At 46.3% G+C, this 22449-nt stretch overlaps 1 protein-coding gene across 3 annotated transcripts in view; it reads right to left on the bottom strand.

Moving 5' to 3' along the window:
* Positions 1-17310: 17310 nt before the first annotated feature.
* NAV2 (neuron navigator 2) overlaps positions 17311-22449 on the bottom strand; it is a 382986-nt gene continuing 377847 nt past the window's right edge. For all 3 annotated transcript variants that reach the window (XM_045808618.2, XM_087855343.1, XM_087855344.1), the window contains one exon: positions 17311-20773. In XM_045808618.2, the coding sequence (XP_045664574.1) occupies positions 20648-20773 (126 nt within the window). In that variant the 3' untranslated portion in view covers positions 17311-20647. The remainder of the gene's footprint in view (positions 20774-22449) is intronic.

Genomic DNA, 22449 nt, shown 5'->3' with positions numbered 1-22449 from the left:
GCTCGATCCCAGGACCCTGAGATCAGGACCTGAGCTGAAGGCAGATGCCTAACCGACGGAGCCACCCCAGCGCCCCTCCCATAACTGTCAATGTTCCTCAAAGGTTTATCCTTAGTCCTTGCTGCTTCTTCCTGTACAAGCCTCTTCCTGTCTGGTTCCAGCTAACCTCTGTCTGACGTCCCAGTCTCAAAGATCTCTCTCCTCAGCTCCAGACCTAGATAGTCAACACGGTTTGGATATTTGGCCTTCCCAAGAACTTGTTAAATTCCACATGCCCAGGACTAAGTGCTATGTCTTCTAGTTGCAACACTCCATTCAAACAAAGCGAAGCAAAACAAAACACTCTTGCCCCTAACTCCACAAACACCTTCACCTCTCTTGCTCAAAAAAAAGACTCAAGAACCCAAGTGCTGTTCCTGACACCGCCCTCTCTCGTCCACTCCATACAAGGAATCAACCACTAAGGCCTGTCCCTTATTAAACCCTTAATCGATTTTCTACTCTTCTTTTTATTCTTAATGCTACTACCTAAAAGAAAAGCTATTTTGTTATTATTTTTATGTGCTAGATGCAGATTGGCATTTTGTATATATCATATCCTTTAATCTACACTATGACTTTTCAATCCCATTTTACAGATGAGAAAACAGACTCAGAGATCTTCCCAATTCTCCCCTTTCCCCAGCCCTGAGACCATCAGGGAAGTCTTCTTGGAGAAATTTGACCAGAGCCTTGAGGGTTGGTATGTTTTTTATGGGATAGGAAGAGAAGACCGTATACCATACCAGTTCAAGAAAATTTACAAAAAAGAGCAGAGGGAGGAATGTTTCTGGAATGTGTTTGTGGACATCGATGTTGTAAGGAGATATTTCTACTTAGGGGCAATGAGTGAAAACAAGCAGCTGCTAAGCAAAAAGTTTCCAAAATGCCTCTTTCCCTTTCTTAATATCATAAACCAACAACAATGTCTACTAAGGCCCAGTGTGCTGGGCATAACGCTGAAGCTTTCATCTACTTGCATGTAACCTTTCTACAATCCTGCTTGAGTATCAAAATCGCATGTGACAGAATGGGAAACCGAGGCTGACTGACCTCCCCCATCATCCAGATAGCCGAGATTCAAGCACATTCTCTTTTCACTAAGGGCAGAGGCACCAGAGATCCCAAATCTCCAGCCCTTCCCCCACCCGACTACCAACTCCAGCCTCTACCAGGGGCCCTCTCGGTAAATATTTACTCCCTTTCCTTTAAAAAGTGTCTTTAGCTAGGGCCTCGCCATCCGAATTTGGACAGTATTAACTTACCCTGGAAATGGTTTTCCTGGCAAAGCCCTACATACCTCCGTGAGCCTTACACTCTTCAGAAGTAAAATGTGTCCCTGATTTTAAGTTGATGGCTTCACTTTAAAAGAAAAAAAAAAAAAAAGACTTTTTGGTGTTGGTGCGAAAACAAGCCCAATTAATTGCAGCAAGGAATCCCAGATGGGATCCTGCAGCAGAAAAAGGACACTAGGTAAAAGCTAGGGCAGTCGGCATAAAGCATTGACTTTAGTTAATAATAGTGTATCCATACTGGTTTATAAATTGCGACAAATGTACCCCAGAAAGGTCAGGTGTCAGCAGCAGGGAAGAGGAGTGCCCAGCATAGGGGAACTCTGTATTTGTGCAGCTTTTTCTGTAAATCTAAAATTATCCCCAAATCATACTTTTATTTAAAAAAATTCAAATCTGTTTGCATAGATGTGTCGATAAGGAGAAAACATGACCACATTCTGTGTAGTGTAAATGGCAAAAATACTGATCGAACACGGTGCTTATGAAAAGGGAAAGTGGAGTTTCGATTCATTCTTTGGTAATCCAGGGCAACAAAAGTGCGCCCTCCACCCCTGCCCAAACTCCGTGGGGCTGATGATTCTATTATTTAACCCACTCATCCTTACTCCCCCCCCCCACACCCCCTACTACCAGGATAATGCCTCCTGGAATTCTTTTTGGCACAAACATCTTGTTTCAGTACCGTGTTTAGACTGGGATGGAAAGAGGATTACTTACACCACACAGGCATCCCAACGTGAAAAGACAGGCCACCCCCTACACTTTTCTCAACTTTTCTGTAAATACCACACCCCAGCAATCACTAACAAACTAAGCAAAGCAGATCAAGGGGTGAGAGAGCTGAGTTTTTATTGTTCTTAGCAAAAAGTTTCATTTCGGCTAACAGCTGTCACTAAACTCCTCGTTCTCAAGTCAAAAGGACTTTTTTTACTGGGATTGATGATTAAGTAGTGCTATGGTTTGTATTTCCAAGAAAACTCACCCTTTAAAGCTGTAGCAATGGGGGGAAATGACCAGGAATGAACAATAATTATTGACAAGGCCTTGGACAGACTAGTTTACAGAGGGCTGTTTTATGTACAAATATTTGAGGAAGTAGGTTCTCATACAAAGTCCTCACCTAAGTTTTCCTTGCCCCAATAATAAATTACCCCTCACCTGTGCTCAGAGCTTTAAAATTTTACCTCACATCATCTCATTTGATTTTTGCAACAACCCTATGAGATAATCAGGGCAGGATTTATTTTCCCATGTTCCACATAGGCTCAGAACGGCTGATGGATTTCCTCAAGTTGGCACAGCTTGTAAATAGTAAGGTGGTACGTGAACCAAGTCTCTGAACTGTCAGTCAGGGCTCGTACGTTTTGCGAGTATTTATTTATTGAGTGCCTCCTCTCTGTCTAGATCCCTGGCTGTTCCTGAGGATCGAGCGGTACCGGAAATAAACACGGATCTTGGTCCTGAGCTTATAGTCCAGTGGAAGGGAAGAGAATATGCAAGTCAGTGAACAGAAGCATATATAATTACGGATTGTGATAAAAGTCTCTTTAAGGAGGTGACATTTTAGCAGAGACCAGAAGGAACCAGTGGGGCATGTATTGTGGAAAGAACAGTCCAGACTTCTTGTTATAGAGGCTGCAAAGGGCATGACAGAGGTGGAAAATGCTTGCAAGGAACTAAGAAACAGGATGTGGGTCAAGACAAGGATAGCATGGACCAAAATGGAGTTGGGGAGATGAGCAAAAAGGGAATGCCTCAGAGCTTTATGGGACCATTAAGGGGCTTAAATTTCATATTATTCAGATCAGGAAAGTATAGAAGGGTTTTAAGTGTGGATTGACGTGACTAGATGTGGGGTTTTTTTTTTTTTAAAGATTTTATTTATTTATTTGACAGAGAGAGACAGCCAGCGAGAGAGGGAACACAAGCAGGGGGAGTGGGAGAGGAAGAAGCAGGCTCATAGCGGAGGAGCCTGATGTGGGGCTCGATCCCATAACGCCGGGATCACGCCCTGAGCCGAAGGCAGATGCTTAACCGCTGTGCCACCCAGGCGCCCCATAGATGTGGGTTTTTAATACCATGACCTGAACACAAGATGAAGAATGGCTTGCAGACTGACCTAGTTCTAGCTACAGGCAAGAGCGGAGGCAGAATGCTCAGTTGGCATTAGTTGAGAATTATGGTGACCTGGACCAGGGGAGTGCAGCGGGGGTGGAGAGAGATTGAAGGCTAAAAGAAGAATCAACAGGTTGTAGGAAGTGAATTAAATGTGGAAGGGGAGAGAGTTGGAGGAATGCGCTGTTGAGTAAAAAAGCCAGCCACGGGCCATACATGGATTCGTTTCTGAAAAAGAGAGGATATATTTGTTAATAACGATCCAGAAGGGTATATAGCCTGAGTTTGTAAGTCAGTTTTGGGTGTAAGAGAAAGAAAATCCCAAATTACAACAGTTTACAAAAACATGCATAGTTCTCTTCTATATACAAGTATGGTGCTGGAATGGTGGCTGCAAGCTCATCAGAGTCTCAGGCCTTCCGGATCTTTCTGTTTTCCTCAATATCCAGTTTCCACTTTGGGGTCTGTAATATTGTGATTTATAATTAGAAATCTGTATTTGGTTTCTGGCACAGAACTCCTAAAATCCTTGGAATTTCCTAAGTGATTAGGATGGTAAAGGCCTTTACATTAATGAGATGACTTTTGGAAAGCAACTAAGGATGGGGGCTGGTTGCCCAGGGAGCAAACCATGTGATTAGAGGTTTGGAACTTTCAGTCCCACCCCCACCTATGGGGAGGGGTGAGAAGCCAGAGATTGAGTTCAATTTCCAATGATTTAATCAGTTGTGTTTACATAATGAAGCCTCCATAAAACTCCAGAAGGATGGGGTTTGGAGAGCTACTGGGTTGGTGAACATGTGGAGATTTGGGGAGAGGGGAGAACTCAGAGAGTACCCCCACATACTTTGCCCTATGAATCTCTTCCACCTGGCTGTTTCTGAGTTACATCCTTTTATAATACATGGGTAATACAGTAAGTAAACGGGTCTCCTGAGTTCTGTGAGACACCCTAGCAAATTAATGGAAAAAGGAGGGGGCTGTGGGAGCCTCCAAATTATAGCCAGTTGATCAGAAGCATAGGTAACAGCCTGGACCTGTAGTTGATATCTGAAGTAGCCATAGTCTCATGGGACTGAGCCCTTTACCTGTGGGATTTGATGTTGTCTCCAGGTAGATAGTACCAGAATTGAGCTGAATCATAGGACAACACCCCCAGCTAGATTGCTTGGTGGGGGAAAACTCCCACCTATTAGTGGGTCCTAGGTGGCTGTTTGGACTCTGGCCATCAAACAGTAGAAGGGAAGGGTGCCTAGGTGGCTCAGTCTGTTAGGCGCAGAGGGAGAGGGGGAGACAGAATCCCAAGCAGACTCTGCACTGAGTCCGGAGCCCCACTCAGGGCCCAATCCCACCACCCATGACATCATGACCTGAGCCCAAATCACAAGCTGGCTGTGTGGAGCAGAGAATGAGAGTTGCCCCCAATGTCTAATCTCCCCTTCATTATCTGTCATAAAACGACACAGAAGTTAGATTACACTCCCCTCCCTTGCAGCTCTGTGCCGTTCTGTGACCAAGTTCTGGCTCACGGTGGAGAAGGGGAATTGGTGGGCACAACGGTAGGGACTCTTCTTCGAGGAAAAAGACATGCCCTTCTCCTTTTTTCTTCCTTCGACTTTTTTTTTTTAAAGATTTATTTATTTATTTTAGAGAGAGCACGTGCACGCGTGCGAGGTTAGTTTTCAACATATGAATTTGGTGGGGGCAGGGAAGCCAGACACATAGTCCATAGTCTATAGACATACAGTCTATAGCAGCCAAGTTTTTAAAAAGTGAAACAGCATAATCCAGCATAGACTGGAATAGAAAAATCTCAGTGCAAAACCCATGAGTAATGTTTTATGAAATGTTCACTTCAAATGCATAACATGTGTGCTGATGTGTGACTACGTGCACCCAGGGGCATGTATGTGACAGCGTGTGCTTACATAGTTTGAGCATGCGTGCACCGAGCTGCTATGAAAAACGTATTTCTTAGGGTCATAGTCAAAAGAATCTGAGAGCCACTATGGACAGGCATAGACAAGTTTTCAAGCCGATGGACTATGAAAGAAAGCAGAACAATGGAAAGTAGCTGAAAGGTTGTTCAACCGGGGAGGTTTTTGATTTATTTGTTTTCTCCCCTCTGTATTTTAAGTCTGTATGTTCTGGATCATATTTGTGGGCTGATGGAAGAGAAGTCAATAGAGAAGCAGAGTTTGGGAACAGGTTCGGGTGGTGGGTGGGAGTGAGGATGAGAGTGGGGTGTGCTGGGCACTGATTACACACACAGGGGCGTATGTGTGTGTGGGTGTGTGTGTGCGTGCGCACATGGGAGAGGCTGCAGAGAAAGACGTGTAACACATTCCCCTGCCCTGTACCCTACGCCATGGCTGACAGTCTGTGTGATGGGACAAGGCAGCCGCACACAACAGGCTGGCCAACAGGCAGGCAGGACAGAGCTCTGACAGCAGGTGCTTTGGGAGTTCAGGAAAGACAAGGGGTGAAAGTGATCTAGGAGGTGAGCCTTCTCAGGGGTCATGGGGTGGACTCAGGGACAGACGCTGAATGGGGCAAGGAGTAAAGGGGCGTTGGGGAAATGGAATTTCTGCAGAGGGGAAGTGGGGAGAAAGAGGAAGTATTCCGGTAAAGGGGAACAGAGGGGAGACAAGCACAGGGCTTTAAATTCCAGTCTGGAGGTGGAAACTGGGATACAAAGTTGGCACTCTCTTAGTCAAGGTCAAGTTACAGGTAGACAGAGTAACAACATCTAAATGCCTCTTACTGCTTACTACGTACTAGTCTACAGATCATACATTTATTTCCTAATTTATTCATCATAACAACTCTAGGTTTTTAAAATAAATTATTTTACATTTACAAATAGTGAGACTGAGGCACAAAGTGTTAAGAAACTTGCTGGAATGATGCACCTGGGTGGCTCAGTCGGTTAAGCGGCTGTCTTTGACTTAGATCATGGTCTCGGGGTCCTGGGATGGAGCCCTGCATCAGGTTCCTTGCTCAGCAGGGAGCCTGCTTCTCCCTCTCCCTCTGCTCCTCCCCCTGCTTGTGCTCTCTCTCTGTCAAATAAATAAATAATCGAAAGAAAGAAAGAAAGAAAGAAAGAAAGAAAGAAAGAAAGAAAGAGAAAGGAAGAAAGAAAGAAAGAAAGAAAGAAAGAAAGAAAGAAAGAAAGAGAAAGAAAGAAAGAAAGGAAACTTGCTGGAGATCATACAACTAGCAAGTGGTAACGCAGAGCTTCAAACCTAAACAATCCTGCCCCACGTTCTTAACCATTACTAGTCTATGCCACCTCCGATGATAGATGGCACATAGTTATTCCAGACATGATTGGACCCCAAAAGGAAGGGCATGATTTGGAAAATAACATCTTTGTCTAATTGTGCCTCAGACTTTGCTATGTGGTCTGAATCACACCCACAAATCATTGTTGAGCACGTGTTGTGTGCTAGGCTTGCTATCGAAATTGGTGAAGGCATTGCCCATAAAACCTCCATTACACACACTTGTGTTCGTCTGAGAAGAGCAGCAAGACTTCTTCCATCTTGCACTAACTTTTAAGTTAAAATGTATCGTCAACGAGGCAGTATGTTATATGAGAAGACAGAGATCTTGGTTCACATCTTATCTCTGCCATTTATGGCTGTGTGTACCTTGGCTAAGACACTCATTTTTTTTAGACCTCAGTGTTTCCATACTTAAAATGGCAGAACACTGGCAGGGGCCCAAGAAAGAGAGAAAAAAAGATCAGCTTGCTTAAATGGCTCTAAATGATCCTATTTTGATCTACTAATTGGCATTGAATAAGACGACACATTTCTGTTGAACTAAGAAAAGAAATGAATACAGACCAACAAGTCACCAGGCCACTCACACAGGATGGAAGGGCCTGTGGTCAAATGCCGTGGTTCTTCGTCAGGCGACGCCGCCCGAGACTTGAGTTCTCTGTATTATTATTATTATTGCATACTAATAACTATTCTGTACTCTCTTACCACTTTGCATCACCAACCCTCCTCAGATTTTAAGGCTGCCCATCATGGGGAAAAAGGAGGTTTTCTTCTTACATTCTTTCCAGGTGTCTGCTTGGTGGTGGAGCCCAATGGCCCCCCTACCACTTACAGCTGCCCCAAGGGTCGTCACTCATTGCTTGGCTCACCACCACTTAGGGCTCTTGGACTCCTCCTCTCCGTAAGGTGCTGCCGCCGCTCCGTGAGGACCGATGGAGGAGTGAACGTGGACCACGCTTCTGTGACTGCCTTGTCCGTAGCATGCAGACACACGCTTTCATTAAAGGGGGCAGCCACCAGCTGCACACTAGACGCGGCACTCCCCTCGTCCACGGGAGAAGGAGCTGTACTCCTCAGGAGTGCTTTGGGATGCAAACCTCACTCACAGTGGCTTAAACGGTAGGAATATTTATTATTTCCGTACAAGAAAATCAGATATGGGGCGTCCTAGCCTTGCGTCAACATTATCATCAAGGCCCATCTTCTGTCTATCCTCCTACTCGAACTTCCTCAGCATGTTGGCTTTTGAGGTTTTTTTTTAAATTGAAAAATAGTTGATATATTAGTTTCAGGGCTACAACATCGTGACTCACCAATGGTACACGTTATGCAACGCTCACCACGGTACATGTGGTTACCCTCCGTCACCACACAAAGTTATGACAATACTGAGCACACGCCTCAAGCTGTACTTTTCATCCCCATGACTTATTTTATAACTTTTTTCATAACTGGAAAATTGTACCTTTTAATCCCCTTCACCTATTTCACCCATCCCCCCACCCCCCCATTTGACAACCACTAGTTTGTTCATTCTAGTTCTTTTCTTTTTTTTTTTTTTTTTAAGATTTTATTTATTTATTCGACAGAGAGAGAGACAGCCAGCGAGAGAGGGAACACAGCAGGGGGAGTGGGAGAGGAAGAAGCAGGCTCATAGCGGAGGAGCCTGATGTGGGGCTCGATCCCATAACGCCAGGATCACGCCCTGAGCCGAAGGCAGGCACTTAACGACTGCGCCACCCAGGCACCCCTGTTCATTCTAGTTCTGTTTCTCTTTTGTTGTTGTTGTTCTATTTTTTACGTTCCATATATAAGCGAAATCATGAGCTACTTGTCTTTCTCTGACATATTTCACTTAGCAAAGTACCCTCTAGGTCCACCCATGTTGTCATGAATGGCGAGATCTCATTCTTTTTATGGCTGAGTAATATTCCATTGTGTGTGTGTGTGTGTGTGTGTGTGTGTGTGTGTGTGTGTGTGTATCACGTTTTCTTTATCCATTCATCTATGGATGGGCCCTTGGGCTGCTTCCCTATCTTGGCCATTGTAAATAATGCTGCAATAAACATAGGGTGCATGTGTCTTTCCAAATTAGTGTTTTTGTTTTCTTCTGGAATATACCCAGAAGTGAAACAACTAGATCATACAGTATTTCACCTTTTAGTTTTTTTCTATACTGGTTTCCACAGTGGTTGTACCAATTTACATTTCTACCAACAATGTACAAGGGTTCCTTTTTCTCCACATTCTCACCAACACTTATTTCCTATCTCTTTGTGCTAGTCGTTCTGACTGGGGTGAGGTGGTATCTTATCGTGGTTTTGATACGCGTTTCTCTGGTAATTAGTGATGCTGACCATCTTTTCGTGTGTCTGTTGGTCATCTGTAGATCTTCTCTTGGAAAATTGTCTATTCAGGTCCTCTGCCCATTTTTTAAAGCAGATTATTTATGGGTTTTTTGTGTGTGTTGAGCTGTATAAATTCTTTATATATTTTGGATTCTAGCCCCTTAGCAGCTATATCGTTTGCAACTATTTTCTCCCATTCAGTAGGTTGCCTTTTTGTTTTGTTGGTTTCCTTTGTTGTGCAGAAGCTTTTTATTTTGGCATAGTCCCAAATTGTTTAATTTTGCTTTTGTTTCTCTTGCCTCAGGAGACATACCTAGAAAAATGTTGCTAAGGCCAATTCTAAGAGATTATTGCCTGTGTTTCCTTTCAGGAATTTAATGGTTTCAGGTCTTACATTTAGGCTTTAATCCATTTTGAGTCTTTTTTTGTATATGGTGTAAGAAAGTGGTCCAGTTTCATTCTTTTGCATGTAGCTGTCCAGTTTTCTCCACGTCATTTGGCAAAGAGACTGTCTTTTCCCCATTGTATATTCTTATCCCCTTTGTCCCAGATTAGCTGACCATTGAAGCATGGGTTGGGATTTTTTTCATGGTGGCAAAATGTCTGTTGCAGCTGCGAGCATCACTTCACATGACGGCATTCATGATAGAAAGCAAGAGGGAAAACGGCAAAGAGAACTTTTTTTCTCACATGAATCTCTTTGACCTCAGAAGAAAATCCTCCACTCTTCATTTTGCCTCAGGTCATGATCTCAGGGTGCTGAGAAGGAACCCCAAGTTGGCTCCGCTCAGTGCAGGGTTTGCTTGAGATTCTTTCCCCCTCCCTCCTGCCCCCTCTGCTCCTCCCCCACCCCACCCCCACTCACATGCGTGTACGTGCTCTCTCTCAAATAAATAAATAAATAAATAAATAAATAAATAAATAAATAATAAAATCTTTTTAAAAAAGTCTCCCTCTTCACAAATTAATTGGAAAGCTTTCTTTTTTAAAAAGATTTTATTTATTTATTTGAGAGAGAGAGAGAGAGAGCATGAGCAGAGGGAGGGGCAGAGGGAGAGAGAGAAGCAGACTCCCCACTGAGCAGGGAGCCCCACATGGGACTCCACCCCAGGACTCTGGGATCTTGACCTGAGCCAAAGGCAGATGTTGGATTGAGCCCCCAGGCGCCTCAATCAGACAGCTTTCTATAGAATTTTTGGGAAACTATTCCTTACCCTTAGGGGATGTTCTTCAGTTCTAGCTGCTTCTCCTGTTTTACATAACAATCCCTTCCCTCCACCCTAAAATAGGTAAAGAAGAGGCAACTGCTTGATGAGTGGGGGGTGTTTGGGCATTTCGGGTCCAGGAAAGGGAGCTTTGATGTTCTCAATTTTTCTGTAAAGTCCAGGAAGAGGCCCTCCAAATCTAGTTTCTACAAGTGGAAGTTCACCTCTTCGTTGTCTCAATTCTAAGAAATTTTGAATCAACTACTGTTACACACACACACACACACACACACACACACCCTGTCTCCTAATGACAGACACTCCCTCTCAGAGGCAGTACAGTAGAAACTGGCAGTCGGGAATGCTCATGCCTCTGGGGGTCAGGCAGGTGGCAGAAATCAGTGCAGGGGGCCTGGACTGGTGGGGACTCTGGTGAGCTGCAGAATGCAGAGCCCGCCGAACAGGCTGACTGCTGTTTGCTCTAGCTGATTGCTTCCATGTGAAGATGTAGGTCAGATTGCCTGGGTTTTAAGAGAAGCTGGAATTCTAGCATATAAGTGCAATTTCCTAATTAAAAAAAATCGGTGAGCAAACATACCTGTGGGTCCTTGCAGGACTTTAAGCCACTGGTTTTAGAGACCTTGTCTAACTCACAATAAAGAAGAGAAGTATTTTCTCGTTTGGCAACTTATCCTCTCTCAGTGAAGCCTTTACTTCATGACATTACGTATGTAGAACTGTGTGTTTCCTCTCCTTTTCCCCAGATCCTTTGAAATGGTCCCTTTTATTCTCCTCTGGCAAGAGAAAGAGGCTTATGACTGAGTAGTATGCATCCGAGTCATGACGTTCTTAGCCTTTTGTTATCGAAATGGACTCACATTTTTTTTGTTTCATTCGATTATGTCATAATTGATCACCACTAGTATTCTGATGCTCGGTTTTCTCAGACTTAACCACCAGGAGCTCCGTGAAGGTGACTCTTGTGTCCCTTACTATGTCTGCAACAGTCCTTGAGCTCTTCTGTGCGTCCTGGCGCAGCAAAACATCCCAGGCCACCTTGTAATTTTTCTGCCCCATGCCTGGAATCAGCCGCTTTTCCAAAAGGCTTAGGTTTTTCTTAGTGGAGAATTGTATTTAGAAATCAAAACCTAACTGCTAAGTGTGCTTCATTAATATACATTATCATTAATGTATACATTATACATTATAATAATGTATACATTATTAATATACAATGTACAATAATATCATTGCTTCTATGCCCTTCCAGTGGAGTGAGGATTTTGCCAAGAAAGCCAAGTCCAGCCAGAGGAAGGATTGGCATTGCTTGGGCTTTGCTGCCCCCTCGTGGCCACCATGAGGTATACTATGCTGCTCATAACTGTAGCCCGCAGTGCAGGAGCTGGGAGAGGTTGGAGGTCCCAAGTACATCCCGATTCCGAGCGCTCAGGGGAAGCCGCAGTCTGTTTCTAATGTGCTCTCTGGGCTGGGGGTGACGAGCCACATTAGGAAACCACTGAGCTAGTCCCATTAGACAAATGGGAAAACCATGGCCCTGAGAGTAGGCGGGACATCTGTAGGGCAGAGGGCCCAGGTAGGAGCCAGTAACTCAGGTCTCTAGACCCCAACACTCTTTCCACTGTGTCCTGCCGGAAGCAATCCCGCCAGGCAAGCTAACCTCCAGAGACCACCTGGACTCACCTGGCAACCAGGGCGGGGATCCTTCTGCTGCTACTGTGTCAGGTGGTCCTCCAGCCTTCGCTTGGACTCCCACGATGACGGTGCATCACTATCTTAAAAAGCAGCTCATTCCCTGTTTGTGACCTTAGGAAGTTTCCACTTGTCTGGAGCCCAGACCGGCCTCTCTGCATCTTCCCCTTTTGGACCCAGATCCATCCTCTGAAGTCCCACAGCTCCAGCCTCTGCCACAGCACAGACTGCAAGGCCGAAGAAGTCCACGCTGGGAGAACAAGGAAAATCGAGGAAGTGCTTCATGGCATCGGCAGGCTGTGCACACAGCGCCTCCCTGAATCCTGCAAGACAGGTGCAGTTAGGCCCATTTCGCTGGGGGGTGGTGGTGGTGAGGCATAGGGAAGCGGCATTAACCTATCCAAGCTCACACATCGGGTCGTGTCAAGGTGGGTGACAACTGTGCCCTTGATTTACGGATCGAGGAACTGACTTCTGAGAATTCTAACCAGGAGCCAGCGGTGGGATCAGGGTCAAACCCCGAATCTGTTCTTTCTCCAGAGCAGCATTCTGTCTGACCTGCAGGCTCACTGGATGCAGGGGCCAGGTGGGCAGCTGGGGCTAGCGTTTGCTTTCTAAAATCTTTATTATGGAGTATAAAACACTCACAGAAGAAAGTGCACAAAAAGTGAAGTCACACAGCTTCACGATCTATTGTGTATGATCATCAGCCAAGTCAAGAACTAGGATGATGCCACCACCCAAGGCCCTTCACCCCTCCTGACCATCGCCCCTGCTCTTTCTAGTTTCTCCCCTACCCAGACACCTAGCCCTGAAGGGTAGTGTGCATTTTATATAAATGGAATCATACTTTGGCATCCTTCTGGGTCTGGCTGCTTTCACGCAACATTCACTCAATATCTACCCACAAATATTTTCCCTACTGTAGGACACTGACCTATCACTATTTTATTGGTCTTTCTACTGTCAGTGGATGTGTGGGTTGTTTCCAGGTTTTGTTATAATGAGCACTAGAACTGCTATGAACGATTGTGTACATATTTCTTAGTATACGTGTGTGAGTGTGTGTGTGAGTGTGAGTGTGTGTGTGTGTGTGTATGCATGCATTTCTGCTGGGTATATAAGCGTATTGATTACCTAGAGCTGCTATAACTAAGTTCCACAAACTGGGTGGCTTAAAACAACAAGAGAGGCATTCTCGGACAGTTTCAGGAGCCGGAAGTCTAAGACTAAGGTGTCGGCAGGTCTGTGCGCCCTTTGAGACTCTAGGGAGAATCTTGCCTCTTCCTAGCTTGTGGTGGAAGCAAGGAGCACCCGCGCTTAGTGCTCGTCGGCCTACAGCTGGGCCACTCCGACCTCTGCCCGTTTTCACACTGAGTTCTTCCCTCGTGTCTTCACATGATCTTCTTATAAGGACACCAGTCACAGTGCATGAAGGGCTCACCCTACTCCAGGACGACCTCATCTTGATTAAGATGCTATTTCTACTTAAGTTCACATGCGGATGTTCTGGGGGTTAGGACTTCTCAACATATCCTGTTAGGGGGACACGACTCAATGCATAATAACAATTAAGAGTGGAATTGCTGCGTTGTCTTATCAGATCCTGAGAAAGGATGTTGAGTGTAGGTAGCTAATTTGGGCTTTAGTGTCAGGAAGCAGGACTGAGGGCAGCCCTGGGACCGGGGTGAGCTAAGTGAGGTGTCAGGGGTACGACATTTAAGGCAGACTCACTCTCCTGGGTATGTCCTTGCTGCATCATTCTCGTGCAGCTCTGAGGGAAGGAGGAGACAATGTGTGACATGGAAGGGAGAAAGCCAGTAAGGAGCTCCTTGATTGTCATTATGGGCAATCGAGGCTCAGTCCCATTGGGAGCCTCTAAAGAGCCCCGTAGACCGTAGCTCCCACTTGTTCCGTGGAAGGATGGGAATGCCCGGCATTCTTACACTCACTACCGTACCTTATCGATTGTAGGTCGTCCTCAGCGCACTAAATCTCCTGTGGGCCGCTCTGCCCTTGGGCTGAAGAAGCTTCCGTGGCACTGGAGAAAGGTCTCGGGCAGGGAAGCAGGTACACACAGGGGCTTGCAGTGGGATGCTGTCAGCACGCCAGGTGTCCACGGCAGGCTCAGATGAAGTCAGGGGTATGGTCAGAATCTCCAAAGAAAAGACTCTGAATGGGAGAGTTAGTGAAACAAGCTAGTCTCCCTGCCACAGCTAGTCCCAGGGCCATCGCTGATCCTCAGCATTTCTTTCAAACCCAGTCCTGCATTCTGTGGTACCCTCAGTCAGCACTTCATTCCTGAAGGCTCTGAGCAACTGTCTATCTTGGCCTTGTCCAGCTGTGGTGGCTGCAAATGCCCACTCAGAGTTATCACCTGGCATGGAAATAACCAGGAAGTATCCCGAGAGTTCCCCAAGGTCCAGACATACTTGGCCCTGCTCCCATTGGGCAGCCCTAGCTCCTCACCATAATCAGGGGCCGGGACCCTGCCAGCGTCAGCAGTCCCAAGTGATCCCGCAGCAGATGTAGTTTTAGAGGCAGTGGTAGAAATGCTAGAAGAAGAGTAGGATCACCCCTCCTCCTGCCTTCTTGCCCACATGCACCAGGGATAGGCACCTCTAATTTTGCAGAGTCTCAAGTTGTAGGACAGGAAGCAAAAAACTCCCCAGGTGGGCTGCTGGAGGGGGCCATTCCTACCTCCACTCCTCAGTCCCCAAATGCATGCATTCTAGTTCTTGGGCACCCAGCAACAAATAATAGCCAGTGGTTGAACATGTATCGTTTCCTGGAAAATAGTGCTCCGACACAGAACGTCTTTCTCAAGCTGGTGCCTTGAGTCTTTAAGAGGACAGTTCAACCTCCAGCTTTACAGTAGGAACCAAGGAATTCGATTGTCATGTGTCCTTGGTCAAGTTCCCTTCTCCATGAAATAGGTCCTTTGGTCCGAGATGCTGCAATTGCACGTAGTAAAGCAAGCGTGGGTTGGGTTTATTTGGGGAATGTCTATTGTATCTTCTTGAACTGTTGTCAGTTCCTGATCAATATCTTTGTTGTAATGAGCTTGATAGTTAAGTCTTGATATCTGGTAGAGAAATCCCTCTCAGTTTTCTTTTTCATCAGCTATGCTTCACCATTTGCGTTTCTAAACACATTTAAAATCATCTTGTCAATTCTGTAAAACTATGATGGGCTTTTGAGTGGGATCACGTCAAATCTAGAGCCTGTTTTGGAAAAACTGACATCTTTACAACAGTGACTCTTCTAATCCACAAACATAATACGTATCTCCACATTTCTTTGGGTCTTCCTCAATTTCTCCCCAAAATGTTTTATCTATTTCTGTGTAGAAGACTTGCCCATCTTATATTTCATTCATTTTTGGGTATTAGATATTTGTGATGCTCTTAAACTGGTACCTTTTACAGTCTTAAACTTTGGCTGCATATAGATGTTGACTGTTTTTATTTTTTTTCGAGTAGGCTCTACTTCTAATGTGGGGCTTGAACTCACAGCCCTGAGATTAAGAGTCGCGTGCTCTAACGACTGAGTCAGCTAGGCACCCCTGTTCAGGTGACTTTCATGTATTGATTTTGTATCCACCTAATGTATCAACTCATTATTTCTAATAGTCTGTGAATTCTTCTGGTTTATCTAAGTACATAATGTTATCTGTGAATAAAAAGTGTAATTTTTTCCCTTTCCGATCCTCTTGCTTCACTCCACTGGCTAGGGTCTCTACTGTGATGTTAAGTGGTAACAGGAGTCATCTTTATCTGCCTCCTATCTAAAAAGGAAAACATCTGACAATTTATCATTAAATATGATGCTTTCTGGAGCACCTGGCTGGCTCCGTGAGTGGAGCGCGCAACTCTTGATCTTGGGCTTGTGAGTTCGAGCCCGACACTGGGTGTAGAGATTACTTTAAAAAATAAAATAAATGATGCTCTCTATAGTTCCGACTTCTCCTATTTAAATATTTAAGACCCGCAGGTTGGAAAAACTGACAAAGTCCCAGTCAGACGACCCAGCTAAGCCATGTCGACTACTGCTTCACACAGAGAGAAAATGTTTGTTGCTTTAAGCTGCTAAGATCTGAGGGTCCTTTGTTACACAGCAACAGGTAACAGGTGCAGGAGGGACGCATAAACCTCCCCTCAAAGTCCACCCTGAGGAGAAAGGGCGTGGGTTTTAGAACCAGACACGGTGGTTTTGAAGTCATCATGCCCTTTACAGATGCTGATCCCATTTCCTAGTGAATGTCAGAACAGATTGTGCACCGATGGGTAGAATATTTGACACAGGAAATCGTAGAAATTTAGGGTATCTAGTTGCCAAACCATTGTACCAGCTCCCCTTCATTCTTTTTGACCGGCATTAAAAACTGCCTCTGTTGAACACCTGGCTTGTCTCCCCCTGGCCAGGCCATTGTGGTGCATGACAGGAGCTGTGCCTTGAGTAGGACCCCTCACGTCACTGGCAGCAGAGTCAGCCGTGGAGGCTCTATTTCACAACGAGCCCACAGGCCTCCCTTCAAGCCTTTAACATTTTTATTGCTGCTGTTAAAAGTGAATGCTAAGAGGTGATCTCATCTCCCACTGTCTATGCTCTGCGATGGCTGCCAACTGCTATGTGGAACGGGGCCCCTAAGATCAGAGGCAACCCAGCGAGGCAGGCTTTGGATTTGGAAGATGGGGCTGGAACTCCCAACTTCCACCCCTCTTAGTGACAGGATCCTTGGCAAGTGGTTTTCTCTGAGCCTGTTTTGTTCACTTGTAAAATGGAAGTCAGAATATTTACCTCCTCGGGGTCCTTTTTGCAGATTATACTGGAGGGTTTGGGAAAGCAATTTGGCTATGAATAAGTATTCAATATATTAAAAAAAAAAAAAAAACCCAAAACTTTTTTTTTGCCAAGGAGTCGATTGGCGGTCCGGCCGGATACTGATAGAGCTTGGTGCTCTTAGCGTGGTGGAGGGCCCAGAGCACTGGCATTGCCTGGGAATAGATCAGAAATCGGGAGTCTCTGGCCACACCCTGAACCTACCCAATCAGAATCTGCATTTCCACAAGATCCCCAAGGATTCATGAAGTTTGAGAGGAGTCCGAATTGCACTTCTACACAAGTAGCGACAAGTTAAAAGAAAAACTGAGAAGAGGACAGAGGGATGTTGATGGTCTAGTGACAAAGGTAGATTTGCGCGAGTTTGGGGCTCTGTTTGCTGTACGCAAGGAAGAATGGCTTGCTGTTGGCATGAAATCGAACTCCGACAAGGACTCGCTTGCGCACAGAAAAACCAAACCGCTAATCTGAATAAATAAGCATCAATTTTATTGAATCATGAATAATTTAAGACTGGTACAATCATCAGCTTTATTCTCTATGACGTGGGGCATGATCTCCAGCAGATCATTGGCAAATCCGAAAACTTCATGACAAATGAAAATTAAATAGGGAGGGCGGGAGGGAAGGAGGAAGGAAACATACCGTACACAAAATACTCAATTCCTAGTTTTCTCTTTAAAAATGGCTAGAAAAAATTCATCAAAATGCAGCACTTTAATCGATTATTTACAATTTCTATGTTACAATGAAAAAATGTACATCTTATAGGACATATTTCATAAACTGCTCCACTGGAAACAACTAGATTAAAACAGCAAACCTTCCATTTAATATCCACAAAGTTGGATTATTTTTTCCTTTTGAAGTAGATTCGCCACGATCAAATTTTGAGTACACAGAATTTCGAAGTTGAAGCATCGACAGTGAAATAAAAAATGTCCCCAAGACACAACAAAGGTCTAGGCAAGTCTCATTCCTTGTCCCACCCCTCCCCCACCCCCAAACTTAAATTAAAAGATATTCCCATCTCATTTATGGCCTGTATAATTCTTGGCAGTTCGGGAAGAAGACTTTTGGCTTCCATTGGTAACTCAACATAAATGTTGCATAGAATTTCATACATTTCAAAATTAGCCTAACTGTAGAAAAAGGCAAAATGGAAGCATTTCGGACAGAGCCCTAAATGAGTACAAAGTCACTTTGTCAAGGGTGAGTGACACTAAAGTAAAATGACCGAAATAAGAAATGTGCATATCAGACAACCCTGCTTCCCGAAACTTTAGGAAGGACACGGAGTTGTGAATCACACAAGGGCTACACTACTTGAAATCACTGGTCACTAGTCAGGCAGCACCAGGGACAGAGGTCTCGGTTCTGAGCCTGGACCCAGTGGGAGGGAAGTCTGTAGGAGAGGGGAGAAGACAGGGAAGGTGTCAATTAAAAAAAAAAAAAAAGAGTTTCAAACAATATTGGCAGGTGTCTACTCACAAGGTGACTGGGAAAACTGCCCCCAAGGAGAAGTCCATTTTACCTCCTCCCAAATTCACAGTATGAGCGTGTAAGGTCATCGTTGGGAAACAGATTGAGAAGGACCACTCTTCAGGTTTACCAGAAGGCTCAGGGTGTGGCCCATGGTCACAGGCTAAATTCATGGTTAAAATTTTTATGGAAAAAACAAAACAGAACAAGACACACTCACACACCCAGATGGCTAACGAAGGCTGCACGCAAGACAGTCTGAGTTTACGGAGCTGAAAGCAAGGACAGCACGGAGAGCTTTTCCATTCACCAGCTAGTGGGACACATTCTCCTTTTCCTCTAAGGAGGAAGAAAATGGTGTCGTCCAATGTCATGCGAGCAGTTTCAGGTCAAGTTCTTGTGATAAGAAAATGAGAAAAAATGTACAGAGATGGACCTTCAGAAATAGAAATGTGAAAGGTGGAATAAAAACCCTGATCGTTAACAGAGACACCCCCACTGGGGTCCGATAAAGATTCTCTTTATAAAGCAGAAACAAACAATTTACAGATTTAGCACTCTCCGTAAAGGAAATGCCAGTATGTTGAAGACACATGCTAGCAGGTCTGTATCAGCAATGTCATGTGGACTTGTAGGAACTTTAGCCTTTTCCTGCATCAGACAGAGCACTGTCTAGGCAGAGTGTTAGCTGGAGACTGATAAGAACCTAAAAAAATGCATCTTTTTTTTTTTTTTTCCTTTTTTCTTTTACCCATGGTCAGGCATCCACACAAATGAGTCTTTTGGATGAGAAAAGTCACAGCAACTTGAGTCCTCCTAATGAGTAGATGACTTTTTAGCCCTGTTTGCTCTGATGGGGAAAACAAACCAAAAAAAAAAAAAAATGGACCCCAGGCAGGCACAACACTCGTAAATGAACACGGTTAGTACAAAACCAGTAAGGCATCGCTTTGGGAAGGTCAGCACCGAAGAGGTCAGGCAAGACTCGTCCGGACGGAGGCGGGGGCTTCTGGAAGGGAGCCGCCACCGGCCCCTTGTGGAAGTTGCATCACGTTGGTTCTGAGGAAAGTGCAAGTCTTGTGCGAGGTGACCTCAGCACCCCACCTGAGGTTGGGGCTGGCACGCCTGAGGTGTCGATGTGCGTTCTGAAGCCTCGAGGACGAGAAGGAAAGGCAAGGTCCCGGCTCACCCGCGTGTGGAGGATGGGGTCCTGGTCCACTAGAAAGGACGCGACCACCCCCGGGCCCAGAAGGGCACGGCGAGGTGTAAAACCGTAAGGATGGACAACTGAACAACCAGAACTCAGCAGGACCAAACCGAAGCTCAACTCCTGCGGTTCTTTCTTTCACCAAAGGACTGATTCTGACCGAAGGTGGGGGCAGGGGGAGGAGAGGAAAATCTTCAAAAGCAAAGAGTCAGAAAAGGGGGAAACTCAACCTCATTTGCAAGGGGGTAACCAGTTCTCCAAAACAGACCAAGTCTCACTGTCCACAGTGTTTGCAGAAAGAAAAACCTGATTCACTGAGATAGGAGGAGACAGTAGACACATGCTGTCTGCATCGCGGCCACATCCGTTCGCGCACGTTCCACTCACGCTCAGGACCGGCTGGAGGCTGATGGCTCTGAAAGGTGTGGCCGAACGGGAACAGGCAAAAATACCTCTCGGGTAAGGAGAGCACCATTTAAAGAGCAACACGAAACAGCGAGCGCGCTTTGCGTCTCCCTACGGTCTCCCTGCGCTGTCGCTCTGTAGTCTGCCGCGCGTGACCCAGCAGCGGCCGCCTCGTTAGCACCAGCCTCCGCGGCGGCTGCGGGGAGGGCGGGGAGGCAGGCGGGGGCTGCTGGCGGCAGGACCCGGCCTGGAGGGTCTGTGCGGAGGGCAAGCTGTGCTGCTCGCATCTCCAGCTTGGCTCCAGTCTCTTCCGCTCTGGGTAGATCGCGGCAGGACACGGTTCGGTTTCAGAGCTTCCAAGCGGGCTCTTGGTTTTTTTGTTTTCTTTATAACCTTTTCATTTCAATGGTGACGATCCTTTCCCGAGAAGTAACTTCAGTGTCTTAGGGAGGTCACAGCTACAAGGCAAACGATCATGAAAAGAAACAAGAAGATAGTGCAGGTCTCACTGTGGAAGGAAGGGGTGCCAAGGCGGCTGGCCTGGGAGGCCCGCACCCAGGTCGAGGCTGGAGGAGGAGGGGTCTGGGTATCCCTGCAGCTCTCACGCGGTGGCCGGGGCTTGGCTCAGGAGGGCATCTTCGGGATGGTGCAGGGGACGCAGGCGGAGCAGGGCAGAGGGGGGAGGCGGGCAGGCTCCGCGGCTGGCCTGTCACAGAGTAGACTCTAGGGAAGAGTCCAGGATGTCGTCGTGATGGCTGTTGCTGTTGGAGTCGCTGTCGTAGCTCTGGGGGCTGGAGTAGCTGGCCGCCTCCTGCAGCCTCATCAGCATGTTTATCTGCGGAGACAGCAAGAGCGTGAGCGCCTTCCAGTCTGGCAGCCGTCCACCTCTGGCCTTCTCCAAGCTCACGCTACATCCTCCGGACTCACCCTGGGTTGCAGCCCACAGCGGAGGCCGTGGACCAAAACCAAAACGACTGTGGACTCCGGGCCGGGCTTCCAGGGTTCCAATCATGGCTCTACCACTTACGAGCCACATAACCTTGTGCAAGTTACTTAACCTTTTTATGCCTCAGCTTCTTCACTGGCCACATAAGAACAATCGTACCTGTCCTACGACGTCCTGGGCGTGGATTGAGTGAATATATGCAGAGCACAGAAAACAAAATAAGAAGCCTTCTAGGAATACAGTATTTATTTTTTATTTGCAAGCGACACACCTTACCCAAGCACAGCCCCCAGATGGCGTAGAGATGCCAGTCAAGCTGACAGCTGAAGCATGTGGCTCCCCCTTCAGGGAGCACCGAGCCGGTGGGTACATCTGGCTCTGGCCATTGGGCAGCCTGGAGCCGGCTGCGCTCCCGCTCCTGTCAAGGCCCCCACGGGGGTAAAGGACAGCACCTGTCACAAGCGGAGCCACAAGGCACAGAGGGGCCTGGATTCTAAGGCAGGAAACTCCGGGCAAATTATCTACCATATCTGAGCCCCCAGTTTTTCATCTGCAGAGCGGAGAGAACAAGAGCACCTGTATCTCAGAGGGTTGAAGGGGGGAGTGAAGGACAGCATGTGCATTAGACCCTCAGAATAGGGCCTGGCACATGGGGAAGTGCTCAATAAATGAGATCTGCTATCACCATCATCATTCGACTTTAAGAATTTAAAGAATGTTCTGAGACCTTCCCTGTCTACAGTCTATTGGTTACTTGTTTGCCACTGAGAGGGGGAAGTAGGAACTAATTTTATGTGCAACTGTAAACTGTGTCTTTTATATTTTATGTAGCAAGTAAGCTAGAAAGTAGGGTCTCTCTGAGCTACGGCCAAGATGACATCCAGCTGCCCCTCAGGATGCCTTGCGGTCTCCTTGGGTGAGCCAGGGCACAGAACCACCACCAGTGGTGCCCATCGGTGTAGCCGTGACCGGGTAAGAGGCGGAGCCGAAGCACAACGGGCAATCCTTGGCAGCCGCGATTATCCACTCATCAGACAGCCCCAGTGTATTTACAGTGTATGTTCTCGAACAAAAACGAGTCAGTCCTCTTCTCCTGGAGGCCTCAGTCTCATGAGGGAGAGAGAGACCAGTCAACAAGAGACCTCGGGCCCTGGGCAGGGAGAAACACCAAGTATCTATTTGATAACTGGGGGTAACCGAGCTGGCACAGCTCACTTCTGGGGACCTGGAGAGAGAGTTCTGTGTAACTATTCCAAGAGCTCCAGGTTTTACTTAAATGCCCTTATGTGTAGTCAGGGACACAAACACTCCTGCGTAAGAGAAGAGGCTCTGGGGGTGAGGGAGCCATTCTTTCCTCTAGATATCTCCTAAATTCTATTTTTATGGAAGGGAAGAGCTCGTGAACTTGTGGCCACAAAAACATCTCCGTGACTCTAGCTTCAGCCATAATTAACGTTCGACTTGGCTTTTAAAATCTGGTCCTCTCTTCTGCAAAACCATCGTTGTAAGCAAAAGCTCAACAGGACCCCAGCTCCTTCCTGCCAGTCAGGAGGATGGCGGACAAG

This window comes from Ursus americanus, chromosome 24, assembly GCF_024610735.1.
Source record: "Ursus americanus isolate L20-20 chromosome 24, mUrsAme1.1.p, whole genome shotgun sequence".
Lineage (NCBI taxonomy): Eukaryota > Metazoa > Chordata > Mammalia > Carnivora > Ursidae > Ursus > Ursus americanus.
The sequence above is the reverse complement of the archived record's forward strand: the minus strand, read 5'-3'. Positions and strand labels throughout refer to the sequence as shown.